Source organism: Mchenga conophoros, linkage group LG13, assembly GCF_057382185.1.
Source record: "Mchenga conophoros isolate Kocher_MC1m ecotype Shallow Benthic linkage group LG13, M_conophoros_male_GT1.1, whole genome shotgun sequence".
Taxonomy (NCBI): Eukaryota; Metazoa; Chordata; class Actinopteri; order Cichliformes; family Cichlidae; genus Mchenga; species Mchenga conophoros.
Window position 1 is genome coordinate 21315660 of NC_140538.1, and position 15988 is coordinate 21331647.

The window sequence follows — 15988 nt, forward strand, 5'->3', positions numbered from 1 at the left end:
TTACTAAGTTCATATTTCGACAAATTAATGTTAATATGCTCACTCAGTAACTATCAGAGTTCAGATACGGTTGACAATGTTTCAAAGCTAACCATAAACATAGCACCCAACTGCCACATTTATATAAAGTGTGTCATTACAACCTTTGGCCTTGTGATAGTTATTCAGTTTAGCAAAAGATTAAAAAAATAATTTTAAAAAAGAAGAAAAGACAAGTTGATCATTATTTCATCACACACAAAAAGAGAATCTCGTCTGCCCTTTCACCGCTGTTTACAAAACAAAAGCACGTAAAAACTTAAGTTGTATAAAACACACAACTTCAAGCAGGGTGTTTAAATCGCCTAACTTTACAGTAATATAAATGCCTTTGGTATTATGTATAGTAATTCTGCAGCCTATACAAACTTCTTATTAGAGCTACTGTACTCTTCAGTCATGTACCAAGAGTACTTGAAAGCATCGCGAATTTCTATAAAACGACGTTTTTCTTTTCAAAACAAGTGACGGCATCAGAAACTGCTCTTCTAGTCCCCACATGTCTGTGCCTCATTTCCCAGTAGTTTGGGTGTGTTAGCGGCTGCTTTTTCGCCTTTTTAAATTATACACAACTTACAATTCCCAGTCTCCCTCACCCCCCATAAACGCAGCAGGTAAAGTTAGGTCAATTTTAGGAGTGATTAATAACCAAGTGACTCTAAATACATGACACATTTATGTTTTGAGCAAGCTCTTTATTTTGCGTCACATATTTGATGTGTGCTTTTCAACAAGTTACAATGTGAGAATACAAGTTTCTTGCTTTTTTTTTTTTTTTTTTTTAAATATGTTTAGAGGGCGTTGGCAAACCTGTCAGATCAAAGGTCTGCTGGTCTGCTGGCAGCTGTAGACTGGCAAACAAAAGGATTTAAATGAACTGCTCACAATCACTTCTGGGCTTTTCTTCCTTTTACCTCATGTAAGTACAATTTTAGTGTAAACTTTAACTGCCCTCTGCCATGACTCAAAAGTTTTCTGAGCACCAGTTCCAGTGTGGGCCGATCCCTCTGCGATACATCTCTGTATTGTAGCCTTAGACGAGACACACACTAAACTAGCCACAGATGTCAGTTTGTAAAATTTGTGGAAAATAAAAGTTTTTTAACCTCTGAATAAATGCCTCTTGTATATAGGCCTATATCATTTTTTTTACTCATTGTACAGTACAATTACATGATTTTAAATGAGGTTATATTCACATAAACCCTTTTTTATCCACACGTCGTACAACGTCGAGAGACTGCCATTCCCCGCCAGGCTTCTGAGTGCACATCCGCACTTACTTTGGTGATAAAAATGACTTGTTACAGCATAATTTCACAGAGATAAATTGACATCATTTCACAAGCTCCAACTTGTCCGTCCCTTCCCATTAAAGTAAACACGGTTAATCAGTGCTTCGAGGCAGACATCTTTTCTTTCCTCCACTCCTAGACGACTGAAGATTTCTTAAAAATGAGGAATGAATTTAAGCATATCTTTGTTATGGTTGGGATTTTAAAGCCCTTCTTTTCAGAAGCTTGTGTTATATGCTAGTGTCAGAAGGGACGTGGGGGGATTATTATCTCAAATTTGATCTAAGAAACAAAAAAAAGGTAGTTGTAAAACATTACTTACGTTGTAAAGCCTGGTGCTACAGTCACACGAGGACACAACAGTCTAAGCGCGCACACACACACACACACGTACTGTTACAGATAAGCAATAAAAAATGCACAGTTCCACCGTCTCTCATACGCACATTAAGCTGGACGACTACACGCACTGATTAACAGGGTTTGGTCTTCAAGTCTTGACTTCAGTGAGTATTAAAAACTTCAGCTGCTGCAGCTGTTTATCTTCTTCTGCTCCTTCTGTTGGGAAAGCAGCGTGGTTTGACACAGAGGTCAAGCAGTAACTTCTGGTCCAGTTTTGGAAAGCTTTTGTTTTTTAGCAAATTGTTTTGTTTCATGTACTTCTGTGACGAGGAAAGGGGGGGAAGGAAAAACAAAGCATTTTCAGTCAAATGTGTTTGAGCCTCCAAACAGTTTTGTACTGCCTTCAAGTGGAGGAACTGCAGGCTCAGGTGGTTATCCTGTGGTTTGGTGACAGTGTTGGTACCAAGACGCTGCAGGGAGGCTTCGAGGTTCAGGTTTTCTCCCAGGGTGCCTTTATAGTGGCGTCAAATGGAGCTTGAGTTTTGAGGAGCAGCACTAGCGGCCTTTGTTCTTTTTGGCATTTCCCTAAAGAAAAAACACACACACACACACACACACAAAAAAGTGAGCTCAGTCCTCTAAATTCAAAGCAAGCCATATCCAGGGTTGGTGCAAAAGCTAACGCTCTGTGTTGCATTTCAGTGCAGTGACTAAGACAGACAAAATTCGTATTCCGTTTCAAAAACTGAAAAACATGCTGAGGCTGGTGTGCTGGCCTTCAAGAGAAAAATCGCCCCTTTAGATCACAAACATGCCGGGTCCTGAAACTTCCCAGCATGCAGCCATCCGTGTGCGCACAAGCAGGGGCATGCACGTTTTTTCTTCTTTTAAAAAAAAAAAAAAACAACAGCCCTCTCCTTTACTGCTCCTGTAGCTTAATGGCTTTTTCAGACGTCTGCGGCAGGTGCTTTTCCCATTAAACCTCGCAACAACCGCAACGCCACCGCTGACCTCCCACTTCACCTCATAACTGAGAAACTTTACAATGTCACACTTCACTAGCGGCTGATCCTTCACACTCCACGTGGCCGTATCGCTTCTCTTTCGAGATTTGGAGGGACAGGGTGGTGGTACGGTTTTGGTCTGTAAATGTTCAACGAGGAATTACTGTCAGCTTTATTCACGTGCCAAACACATTTGCTTTGCTGACATGAACGCTCACTTTCGTAGAGATCAGGTGACGGATTTCCACTGCGGAATATTCCACTTGTTTACCTTAAAAAACTCCTGTATGTTTTGGGTCACTGTCCATGTGTAGCGTGAAGCACCATCCAATCAACCCTGCTTCATCTGTGTGAATCTGAGCAGAGAGTATAGCTCGATACACTCCGTAATTCACCCAGCTGTTTCTACCTTCTGTCACATCACCAATAAACCATAGTGACCCATCGTTACTGTAAGCCGAGCGTGACCACACCATCACACATTAATGCTTTGAATTATGAGCTGATCCCAGCCCGCCCCGTTACATTCTTCTCCCCTTAATTCTGCTACAAGTTGATTTTAGCTTCATCTGTCCAAAGAATATTGTTCCTGAGCTGGTCGGCCTTTTATAGATGTGTTTTGGCAGTCTAATCTGCACCTTCTACTGTTGTGGCTAATCACCGGTTTGCTCCTTGTGGTGAACCCTTTTACTCTCATTATGGCAGACTTTGAAAACGATACGCCTACCTCCTGGAAGAGTGTTTTTCACTCAGCAGGATGTTTAAAGGCTTTTTTCCTCTGCTTATGGAAATGATCCTGTGATCATCCACCATTTAACCTCTCAAAAATATATCGAACTGTTTATTCGGCTGGTGGATTTGTGTTGTTTTCTCATTGTAACGATGACCTTCTTCACTTGGACCAGCTGATGTTGACCACACATTTTAGTGTTCACAGAAAAGTGCAAATGCCAGCGTGAACTAGAATCAACTCCAGAACTTTAATCAGAATCAGAATCAGAATACTTTATTGATCCCTGGGGGAAATTATTTAACTTTAACTTGCTTAATTAATGCCAAATTGAATGTATATACGTAAGCAAAGTCTACACATTAATGTTGTTGCGTTGACATACGCATTCAAATGATATCACCGCCCAAACATTTCAGAAACCTAACTGGAGACTGGCAGCACCTCACAGCTGAGAGCAAACCCTGAGAGGGAACCAAAATTTTAAAAAGAAAATATTGCAAAAGAAGCTGGAATTCAAAAGGTTATACCTTGCTGCCCATTTTGAGCGTGTCGATTTCCTCTCGCTGCTTGCTCAAAGTCTCGTTCATGCTGCACAGATGGTCGCTCATCATGCTAAGCTGGTCTTCGTAGCTCCTCTTAGTCGTAGCCAGCTCATCCTGCGTGTCAGGCCCAAACAGTTACAAAGTGAATGCTTTTTGACTTGAAAGGACGCTAATGTTTACGCTTTATGCTATAACTGGAAGCTCTTTGGCAGTGCATCATACCTGCAAGCGTGTGATATTCTGATTAGCCAGTTTGACCTCCTCACTGAAAGTCTCCCGCGACTTCTCGGCAATGGCTAATCTCTTAGCCAAAGCTCGACACTACAAAGGGAAAGAGAAAAGTAAACAACTTGCTGTGCCCTGATGATTTTAAAGCATGTCTGGCAGGCTTTACAGATCGGTTTCAAAAGCTGCAATAACAGGAAGGATTTCTTTGAAAAGTAGGTTTATTTAAGAAGAGTGTCAAAGTTGCAGGAGATCCACAATATTAGTCTCTGCTGTTAAACCGTCACGTCTAACTCGACATCAGGCGCATTTCTGTTGCTATAATGCCAAACTAAGGCAAGTGACAGTAACTTTAACAAGTCATTTACATCGAGGGTAAGACACAACATATTACTTAAAATATTTAGTGTCGGTTTTTCAGTGGAGATGGTAATAACCCCGACTCGAGAACCATTTTCAAAGCACAAAGAGAATATGTACTTGTAAGGCAAACTAACGGTCTTTCTTACGACACACAGTTACTTTGATAAACAACTTTCAGTAAGATCTTCACCTCAGAGTGAAAGTGCACAGCTTTGCTATCTGAAATCTGGAGTTGGGTGGTGAGCTCTCCTACTCTGGCCATGTAGTGGCTCTTTATCAGCTGCTCCCTAGACTCCTCGTCTCCCACCTGCAAAGTCAGACACAACATCAAGCTACACAAGATTTTGTTGTCCTTGGAGGGAGCATTATTAGATGGGTACAAATTCTGCACTTAAATATTTTAATCAGATGTACGGACACTCACATGCTCATCTGTAGGTGTTGTGCACAACATTCCAACCTGGTGACAAAAAAAAGAAACGAAAAGTAAGACAAATGTAAAATATATAAGAAAAACACAAAAACAGACATGCAGGATATAGCTACTAACTACAACACACGTGTTACAGCTACTTGAAACAAACATTATGAGAGCAATCTCAGCACTGAATAACAACAGCATTCTCCTACTCTGCCACATCAGCTCTTGGACGTCTGTGTTTTATTAACCGGCTTAGTGTGGAAGCCAGAAGAAAACAACAATAATACTCCCTTTGTTGAAACAAATCAGTGCCAAGGACACAAAATTTCCCCTGCAAAGTGAAAGCAAACAGCAGACCGAGCAGTCACGGAGAAGTACCAGGCTCGTGCACAGCGTCGGCTCTTTTTCTGCAGCTTTCAGTTCTGCCGCTGCTTCTTCGTGGCCCCGCGTGAGTGCGCCGGCTGCAGCCGTTTGCGAGTTCGGACTTCCCCCGAGAGCTGCTGCTAGCTGCGCTTCCAGTTCCGCAATGCGCTGGTTCTCCTTTTCCAGCCGCACCTTCCCTAACTGGGCCTCCAGCAGCCAGTGCTCCTTCTCCTGCTCCAGACGAGCAATCTTCTCTTGGCTCTGCTGCACCTGCAGGAGGCCAATGGGGAGAAGGAGAGAAGTGGACAGTGAGCTTGTGGATACGGAAACGAGCAAAGGTTAGGAGTTGTAAGAAGGAAACTATACAATAATCCTCACTGGGTTTTATTATATGGCTTCGCACTTTGATAAAGTGACACATTTATGTGAAACATTGGGCACTTTAAAAAGTAAAACATCAACAGCTTTGCTAGCTGTCCACACCTCAGATAATACATGACACGACTGTGTTAAGACAGGACAGTTTTTTCTCTACTTGTATCACCAATTTATCCGTATCTCTGTATTTTTACCTGTTGAGTGAGACCTTCTCTGCTCTCAGTGGAGCTGGTTAGTATGCGACGGTTTGACAGGGCTTCTCTGTACGGAACAGACTGGGGCTTGGCCTAAATGGGTGAATAAAACACTTATTTTAGTCATTTATCATTTTTAAAAATCCATGTAATATTTTTAAAGAATTTGAATTCTGCAGAAGCAGGCTTAAAATAACACTCAAATTGATTAAAAGTAAATGAAAAAATGGAATTATAAAATATAAAAACAACGTAAAAGCAGATCAAAACATTTATAAGATGTAAAATGTAGATATGAGACTCTCTGAGAGATGAAATACTTACAAAGACTTTCTTAATGCTTTTGAAAAGATATTACAAATCAGTGTTTTTAATCTCACTAAGCACACTGATCTAAAGTCTGTGAGCTGTAAGTTGAAAGGCTTCAGTGTTTCCTACTGATTCAAATCCTGTTTGTGGTTGGGAGACGTGTGTGTGCATATATGCGCTTCATTTCGTCCCCCCCCTCTGCATACATTTTATTTGCCAAGTACTCTGTGACAAGTAAATAACTCAGCAATATAATCAGCTGCTGCTCCGATGAGGGTTTCTCCTGCGAATCAACTCCACTGTTTCGGACTGCAGCTGGTGACGGTAGCCCTCGCTCTGCTCTGCAAGTCAGCGCAGAGGAGCGTGAACCAGTTCTCCACCTGCTGCAGGTGTCGATTAAAGCGGCCCTCCGACTCAGGGCGGTTCTCCAGGGCACGTGAGGGGGCGGGGACCACTGCTCCTGTGCTGCCAACTGCAGTACAAGACGGAGGAGCTGCACTCCGAACGCAAGTCAAGATCCCCTTTTGGGAAGCGGCTAAATGATATTAAGCACTTGCAACGATCCAACCAGTAGGAAAAACATGAAATATGAATTTAAAGGCATAATAAATACTAAAAGTAGTTGAAAGACAGAACCTCTCAGCCAGCCCAAGTAAAGTCTATTTAAGGGAAAAGGGAATAAAGTGGGAAATAGCATGCTACACACACTAACCTTTTTGACAGCTTGGATATAGGCTGTTGCCTTCTTTTTGTTGGCCAGCATACTCTCTGCTTGCACGGGGTTAAGAGCTGCCGTGCTGCCTCTCGGACTGTAGCCCGATGATGTGAAGAAGTCCAAGTTGTTGCTGAAGAAGGTGGCAATCTGCAGCAAGTTACAGCGACATCACGTGTCAGATCTCTCAAACAAAACGGATATCTCCTCAGCTGAAGAAACCCTGACACTCAGCGTTCTGTTTACCCTGAGATTAGCCGCTGTGTTTACAGCAGAGAGCCAATTCCACCACCAAGTATTGAGGAAGATAAATGTTGGAGCAATTAAGCCTCTGCCTGCTTGCAAAATGCAGCTCACTCCACATGTCGTGGGCTGTGCTGCAACCCAGTGGAGTGTCATCCAATCGGCGCACACACACACTTCAGCCGACAATTCGCTCGATTCACAAAAATCATTCATCCCTGTGCTCTTGCTGGGGAGCAGCTGTACAGACTGCAATTTGGACTGTGTCTTTCAACGTTTAACCGCTGCCCACCTGAGTCCCGCACTTCTGTGCTCTTCCATTTGTGGCAATTTACCAATGTGACCCAGTTGCAGAGACAACTCACTGCTACTTACAATTACGCCTTTATGTATTGAAGCTAAACATACACTACAGGAGATATAAACCTGGCTGCTGCCTGCCCCCTGTTGGCCATACCTTGCCGGTGCAGCTAGTTAAAGAACCCAGAGATCCCAGGAGGCACTCTGTGGTGGTACAGAGCTTTTGGGTGACGGTGGGGAGCTCCCGCTCAATGTCGGCCTTCTGGTTGTAATGCTTTGACATCTCTGGACACACAAGGAGCAAAAAAGAACAGCAGGATTTGCTTTATGTTCCAAATTTAGCTTAATAAACGTGGCTCAATCAGTGCCTCGCTCCCTGACCGGTGTTTTTTTTAACAATAACCAACAGATTTTCACAATATTCTCATACACTAAAACTGCAAGATTTGAGTGAACATTTAACTAAAATACCCAAACAAAGGCGCTTGTTACAGAAACCCATTCTCACAGCTAATTGCCTACAAAAGTGACTCTTCTCCAAAGAGCAAAAAATGATGCTTCCGTCTGCTGATTCATTTGAATAAACTTTACACTGAATCTTCTGGATATTTAGTCCTTAAAAAGCTGCTTTTGCTGTACTATTTATGAATGAAGTACATAAAGAAATCTGTGTACGAAAACAGATCCACCCACCTTTAATGGCATCATGTAGACTGTGCAGGCAGGCGGCCAGCTGGGTGAAGACGGCTGACGTGTTGCTGTGTGGCATGGCATCCTGCCGAACACCTGAGACACATCGCGCACATTCGTCAGACATGTCTGCTCGTCACTTCATAAACCCTCTGCTGTATTTACATACTACCAAATTCCTCTATTCCTTCAGGAAAAACAGCATTTAAATGAATATGTATGTATATAATTATTCTGGCACAGTACTGACTGAGAGCTTTTAGACAAAAAGAGCTCAAATGCTGTGTGATAACCTACTGGGTAAGGCCAAAAGGTTAATGTAGTTCTGCAGTTTCTCAAACACAGATGTCACTCGCTTGATGTCACTCTGCAGCTCCTGGTTTTTCGCACTAAGGGCAGCAGTACAAAGAGGTGCCTCGCACTCTTCTTCGAGGCTGAAAGCACAAGACACCCATCACAATAGCCTCCTCCACTCTATTTGTCTCTATCTCACACACGTGTACACACACACACACACTGCTGACCTTTTTAACTGGTAGGGAAGAATCTTTTGGAGAAAGTGGGTGTATGACGAGAAGTTGTCAGAAAAAATTTTCAGCTTGACCACAGTTTCCTTTCATTCAAAACAGAAAATCACAATTAGTGTCAATTTGTTTTCTGTCTCTAAACAAACATATGACCTCCACACCCTCCATCCAAAACGTACCAGTACTGTGACAGTGTCCTCTGTGATGCTTTGGTATAACTGGAGAAAGCTGTCCTCCAGGGGGCGCACATAGGCTGCATTCTCATGCAGATACTGAGAAAACTGGGTTAAGAGAAGGAACGTACATTAAACGAAATGCGCCTCCTTATCTGGCACCAATAAGGCTAGCATAGTTAACTACAACCAGATGTGAAAAGTCTTTGTTAGTCTGGTAAAAAATTATTGCGACTTCCTAGATGGATGTGTTTACTGGCACCTTGTATGTTTGCAAGACTGCTTTTTTATTGTAATACCTAGACTGATTTTCCTAAAATCTTGCCTCTGACATACACCTTCAATAAAATAATCATTAAAAAGTCATTAAAAAAAACAAACTAATAAAAACTCAACTAAAACTAAACATTTTCAATCAATGAGAACTAAACTGAAACAAAGGAACCCACTCGGGAAACCGACTGAATTAAAATAAAAAGTCAAAATGAAATAAAAAATAAGAGCTGATTAGAAAATGCAAAACTATAATGGCTTTGAACACCAGCATGCATTGTATTTGACAGAATGCCTGTACCTTCCCTGTATGGCTGCCTCACCTTCTGGTTCAGAGGGGAGATGGTCTCAATAGAGGAGTCCAGGGGGTAGATGTGTACTCTCTGCTCTGTGTAGGAGTGGACGTTCAACAGAGCAGCCACCAAATCCTGGATGAAACTCATGGCCTGGCCTGCTACATCCCGGGCCTTCAGCTGAAAGGCGGCACAGTGCACAGATCGCTACTTTACCACCCTTTCTACCTAAAGGCAACTCAGTGTGTTATCGCTACATTGCTGTACAGGTAATATTTTTAAAGGTGGTTACTTGAGATGTGAATCTGTACTTGCAATACACCCGAATGTGTTTGTTTTCTCACTTACCTGGTGCCTTCGATTGTGTGATGGCACGTTTAGGCTGTTGTAGTCACTAAATTCTGCAGAGATGGAGGAGAAAAAAAAGCAGCATGTAAACTAGAGCAGAACTTCAACCCCCGCAATGAACTTTTATTAACTTTGCAAACACAGTTTAATTGGTTGCGTCGGCGCAGCGTTACAGTCGTGTGTAGCGTTACAGTGCTTACTCCAGGGTAGCGTGTAGTTATAGTATCACTGACAAGGATGGAAATGTTCTCAAATAGTACCAGATACTCACTGGTGTCATTAAAGGGCACTTTCTCCTGGATAACACTGCTGCTTTGTTTCACCTGTTTGTTCAGCTCCGACTGGCACCGCCTCAGCTGCTGCTGGCTGCAGAGGGAGATCGAAGAAGTGTTGAGCTGCTCCCAACATGCATTTCAAGTTTGTGTAATTCAGTTTAAAAATACAATGTGCAGAAATGTGTACTGCAAGATTTGCATCATGGCTCTACAAAATGTATTATGTACATATCTTGTATTTGTCAAAGTCAGTTCAACACTCACATGTAGGGATGGGTACCGGTGTCCGGTGCCATGATGGCACCGGTTCTGACATAAACGGTAGTAACCAGACCGAAAAGCAGCGCACATTTCGGTGCTTTATTTCGGTGCTTTTTTTTCCTGAGCTGTGATACACTTTAGATTCTAGCCAATCATTTTACGTTTCCGAGGATAGTAGGCGGGGCCAGGTACGTACGTTCAGTTAGAGCAGAGCTACAGATTAAAAATGTCCAAGGCGAAGCGGTCAAAAGTCTGGCTGTACTTCATAGCAAAATATGCAAACTCAGCAGCCTGCAACAAGTGCTTTAAGCTGATACTGTGATACTGTCAAAGGAGGTAACACCTGAAATCCGATGAAACACCTGGCGACGCATAGTGTTTTTTTTAAAAGCCGAGAAATGCGCCGTATTTGATAGCTTGCTGCGAGACCTCACACCGAGCACATCTACTGCGGGTGGGTTGCCTGTTATGCAACATCCCCCAAAAACACGAAGAGGAGAGTCCTGGCCCCTAGCCCTGCCAGTGTAGCAGAAATGATGACGGATGATGATGGCAGCAGCAGCCGTTCTTCTCTGCGTGAGTAGCTAATTTACGTTGAGTAGGCTAACCACGTTATTACATTAATGCATGTAAGGTGAACTAGCAAACATCATCATAGCTACATGCGGCTGTCCTCTTGTTTGATGGCAGATACTCCCTTCACCCTGGCTAAAAAGGCTAAAATGACCAAAGAAAAAGTGGAAAACAGTTAAACATGAGAGGTTTAGGACAAAGTTTGTGTTTTTTCCATTGTTTAAGCACTGCTTCCAGCCAAGAGTGATACCATATATGCCCCATAGCTGCAGAAAAGGCTAACATTGTTATATTTTTACAAAAAACAGCTGAACATGAGAGGTTTTTGGACCAATTTTGTGTTCTCCATTCTTTAAGCACCGGTTTGAGCACCGTTTGAGCACCGGCACCGTTTCAAAAGTACCGATTTGGCACCGGCATCGGATAAAACCTAAACGATACCCATCCCTACTCACATGGTTACTTACAGTTACTATGCTGAACAATGTTATAGAAGAATTAAATCATTCAAACTACGAATAAAATGTATATTTACCAGTCTTCTGTTCGCATTCTGCACTCTTTTGCTTCTCGTTCCAGAGTTTGTGCTTTCACCTGTAAAAACAGGGGGAAAAAAATAATTTTTTAAAAATTAAATGTTATCAAAATTGGCAATTGTGTGAACAACTTCAATGTTTCTCCCACTGAGCCCTTACCTCTAAACGTGCTTTGTCACTCTGCAGCCGCTCGATCGTTTCTGCATACTTTGTGGTGAGCCCGTCCACGACGCCATGGTGCTGCTCTGCATCCTTCTCCAGCTTTTCTAGTCGCTCCCTCAGCTCAGCCTCCGTCTTCTTGTGCCGCTCGTCTGCTTCGTAAAACTGACAAAGACACAGCAGGAAGCACAGCTGTCACATACGTGACCTCCCCTCGTATCCTAGACACATTCACTGTAAAATTTGTATTTTAAACATGCACTCTAAGCACCGCGTGGCTGCCTACTTGGATGTGAAGTCGCTCATTTTCTTCTATCTTTTTCTGCAGGTCCTCATCAAAAACACTCTGGGTTTGCAGGCCGTGCTGTGAAGGAGAGTCTCCTTTACTCTGGAGGAGATTGGGGGGCTATTAACTATCAACTTGTCAGACAAACATTACTGTGAAACTACCATAACTTTAAGACCACTACAAAAAAATAAATAAATATATGCTGCTCCCGCTAGTCCACTGTGTAGCCACTCCCGCATTTCCCCCTTTCCCCTCATGTTCACCTTCCCCTTTTTGCCCTTAGCTTCACTAGCAGCCAGCTCCTCTTGTAGCAGCTCCACCCTCTTGGCCAGCTGCTGGTTCCTGAAACTGAGACTGTCCATCTCCTGCTCCTGCTTCCTCAGACTCTGGTCTCTCTGCTTCAGCTGCTCCTAATGGCAGAAAGAAAGTAATGACTTTGATGAATAACACATGCAAGCAAATCACAGCCTTTAAAACAACATGAAGTCATTCTGTTGTCATTGTGCGACAGCAACATAATTCATGGTAACACTGCAACAAGTACAGGTCAGACTTGGTGATCACATTTGGTTTGCAAATATGAAAAACAGAGTTGCTTACAATGTCATTTCAATGCTTGCTTTCTCAATACTTTGCTTTCTTTTTTAAATATACATCATTGTACCTTTAGTGAGGCAGAGTTGGCCTGTTCATCCACAACCCCCTTCTTCAGCACTTGGTTCTGGGCACGTAGCTGTGAAGTACACACACACAGAGGAAAAAAACCATTCAGATGTAAAAAGTACAAACTGCTGTTTGAGATGCAAATGCAATTTTAAAATAAAGAGTACACGGCAAATCTCTGCTCAATAATTATGTGTAGTTTTGATTTTTTATTCAATTCTATGTAGACAAGATCAGAGCAGGTAATCAAATAATAGTCTCCGCTGCAATTTTGCCTCCTAATGACTCCAAAAACAAGAAAATTGAGATGAATCCATTAGTGTGTTTCAGTGTTGCTCTCATTTTGCCTTCTGTTATAAATCATGTGACTTTTACCGTTCTCTATAAGCACAAAATATTACGTTTGAGATAAATATGAAGAAGAAACGTATTGTCTGTCAGACTGTGGCATGCTTGTGTCAGTTCTTTTTTTAATATACTTCAAGTTCAAGTCAAGAAAAGTTTGCTTACTGAGTGACTTTTCCACATTTATAAGTAATGAGTTATGAGTACTGACCATACAGGAGAAACCCAAACTCAGTGCTTTTTACTGTATGATCAGTAGCCTCTAAAGACATGCTTATTACAGCAAGAGTCTGTGCAACAATCACACAGTCAGCATTTCCTGAGGATCATACACTGTTTGGCTGCTGGTGGGGAGGAGCAGAGTGGAACAGGAAACAGCTATAACGCTCCCGGAGCTGTCAGCTGACACAGAAACAAAGGCCACACAGGCTTTACTGTCTCTAAACTGTTTAACCATTAAACAATAGTTTACATCCTTTGAACACCGCTTATTTCTAATGCAGCATGCAAGACATTTTCCCACGCAGCCTAAGGAAAATGCACCAAACAAAGCATTAAAGCTACACACAGGCTGATAATGACACCTGTGTGTGTAGCCTCGGCGGCTAGCCTACATCTGTGATAATCTACCTTATTCCAGGTGAACTGTATTAGCTTCTGCTATACCCAACAAAGTAGGTTCTATGGTCTAAGTTATGTGTATGTCTTTGACAAGCTGATCTGCTTCACTTCACTTTACTAATCATAAATATCTCAGGTGTTGTTTTCCATTGAGTTCAAGTTCACGCAAGGCACAAAACACCGGGTAGCTGACGCTGATAGCTCACTGACAGGTTCTGTGTAGTAGCCTTGTTAGCAGTAACAGGTATCGTTAGCAGTAAACAGAGGCGGTGTTTTACCTTTGAATACTCCTGTGCCAGTTTGCTGTATTTTGTCTGCAGGTCTGTAACGTTAGCCATGGCGACGCTATCTAGTCGCCAACCGGTGATGCTAGGAAACGTTAATCCTCAGTAGCCGGACTGGCCAAAGGCTGTCCGGTTAGCTTAGTATGTAGTTCACGGTGTCAGTTACTTGCAAGGTTGACGTCGGAGACGGTGAGCTGTAACCTGGCTAACTCAGGTCGGTTAGCCCACTGGTAAAATTTCTTAATCCAACAAGGCTTCTTCCGCTACCTGTGAGAACTGAACTCGGGTACATTATGACAGTAGGTCTGTCATCAGTCCCGGAAAATAAAACGGACAGTGGTCAACAGTTCATTTCCCAAAACACGTGTTTATTCCGATCTAACAGTAATGTCCCCTTTTTTTCCAAGTTAGCACCAGTAACGCCGACAGAGCCTGTTAGCTAAGCGAAGCGAAGAGGCTATGTAGCAAAACAAACCCCGACGAGGAGCGACACATGTATGTGGTTTTATCTGACAGGAGCCGGTGACCCGCGGCGTCCGCAAATCCTATTAGAGAGTAAAGGTAGCGGCTGCTCGGCTAGCAAAACAGCCCTAAATCCCCATTCATTTGAAGGAATACTTTCATTTTCTAGCTAACCCGCAAAATCCTCCTGAAGTCTGAGCCAACAAGAGAGGCGAGCACCGAGGTCAAAGTGCAGAAAACAGAGAAGAAGGGAGAAGGAGAAAGCAGGGCGCCACCTAGCGTTTGAAGAAATAGATAGATAGATAGATAGATAGATAGATAGATAGATAGATAGATAGATAGATAGATAGATATCATTTACTTACTGTCATTTAAATTGTAGCACTCTGTATTGTTATTTTTTCTTTTCTTTTTGTTATGAAGTATATATTTGAATGACTTTTAATTTGATTATAGCTCTTCAAAGATTTTCTCAGTCATTTCACACTCCATTGATTAAACTAGACTTCTATAGTGAAAAGTATTGATGACGAAGGAGCATGCAGGCAAATGAATTAGTTGTACTTCCTGACCTTACTTCCTGTCAGCTCGCAAAATGACTGTGAACCAGTTGACATCAACAATGCATCAGTATGTTTTTTTGGGTGTCTTAAAAAGTAATTAGCTGGTGCAGCAGCTTTTTAAATTATGTTTAGCAAGCAAAGTGAAAAAAAAGTGGTGCTGGAAAGAGGAAGGAGACAGAGAACAGAATCAGCATACTGCCAGTTCTTTGGCTATCAGCAGCTGATCACATAACCCAAATGATGAAACTGTATTTGGCGTTTTTGTAAAGGACTAAAATATTGTTACTTCTCAAACATTGAAATTAGATACTCTTACTATAATACTGTGTGTGTGGCATGTCTGGAAGTTGGTCCTCTGAAAATGATGAGGAATTCTAGAAATGAGTCTCCCAATCCAATCAGTTTGTGAAGACCTGTGGCTAATGGGCTTGTCTTCTTTGTTCTGTGCTTATATACATCAGAGTTGTCGTTATGTTACTTTACCAAGCCGTTTAAATCTGATTGGGGTGTGTGGTAGTCTAGTTGAGAAAGATGGTGTGAGTTTATAGCAAAAATATCTGCCCTGGAGCTAGCACAGGGTTGTTACACCTATGTAGGTAGGTAGATGTAGTATGTTTAAACCACCTTTCTCTTCAATTCAATTCTGCTTATATAGTGCCAAACCACAGCAACAATTGTCTTAAAGCTCTTTATGTACAGAGAAATCCCCAACAATCAGACAAACCCATATGAAGAAGCAGTTGGTGACAGTGAGAACGAAAACTCCCTTGTAACAGGAAGAGACCTCGGTCAGAAACAGTAGAGGGGCAGCCATGTATAGCAACTGGCTGGGGTGATGGAAGGAAGACAGGACAAAAGACACGCTGTGGAAGAGAGCCAGAGTTTAATAATAACTAATGATTAAATTCAGAATGGTGTATAACTGTAAGCTTTCATTTATAAGGGTACAAATGTGTATTTAAGTGTATTTTCTTTTTAAATATCATTTATTTCAATAGGATACATTTCCTTTCTCCCTACAGTAGCCTACACACAGACACTTTCCATTATTAAGACATCCTTTCCTCTCCTCTTAGCTTTCCCATTAGGAGACCTAATGCCATTTACAATAAAAATGATGTGATAAATTATTTACTGCTCGGTTTCGCTTTGTTTTGGTTTTTTCCCAGCTCCGTGTGTGTCGCATTAAC

General features: G+C 42.1%; 1 protein-coding gene across 2 annotated transcripts; it reads right to left on the reverse strand.

Annotated features, from left to right (window-relative positions):
• Positions 1-713: 713 nt before the first annotated feature.
• ppp1r21 (protein phosphatase 1, regulatory subunit 21) lies at positions 714-14453 on the reverse strand. 2 transcript variants are annotated; one of them, XM_085297166.1, is made up of 22 exons: positions 13768-14453; positions 12525-12593; positions 12124-12270; positions 11858-11935; positions 11572-11736; positions 11412-11470; positions 10039-10133; positions 9768-9820; positions 9450-9599; positions 8860-8961; positions 8678-8766; positions 8451-8587; positions 8157-8249; positions 7621-7748; positions 6921-7070; positions 5900-5992; positions 5343-5597; positions 4968-5003; positions 4734-4850; positions 4178-4276; positions 3941-4069; positions 714-2261 (listed from the first exon to the last, which is right to left on the reverse strand). In XM_085297166.1, exons 1-22 carry the CDS (start codon positions 13825-13827, stop codon positions 2232-2234), a joined length of 2334 nt encoding a protein of 777 aa, XP_085153292.1. In that variant the 5' UTR covers positions 13828-14453; the 3' UTR covers positions 714-2231. The 2 variants fall into 2 exon arrangements, with proteins under 2 accessions (XP_085153292.1, XP_085153291.1); XM_085297165.1 differs by having other exon boundaries at positions 11858-11959.
• Positions 14454-15988: the final 1535 nt, after the last annotated feature.

What these genes read in the sequence shown, in the direction of transcription:
- ppp1r21 (XM_085297165.1), bottom strand. Translation starts at nt 13,827, where the DNA reads ATGGCTAACGTTACAGACCTGCAGACAAAATACAGCAAACTGGCACAG. An exon ending in TGGCACAGGAGTATTCAAAG is followed by an intron (nt 12,594 to 13,767) that starts GTAAAACACCGC and finishes TGTACTTCACAG; the next exon opens with CTACGTGCCCAGAACCAAGT. An exon ending in CGACGCTGTGCACGAGCCTG is followed by an intron (nt 5,004 to 5,342) that starts GTACTTCTCCGT and finishes TTTTGTCACCAG; the next exon opens with GTTGGAATGTTGTGCACAAC.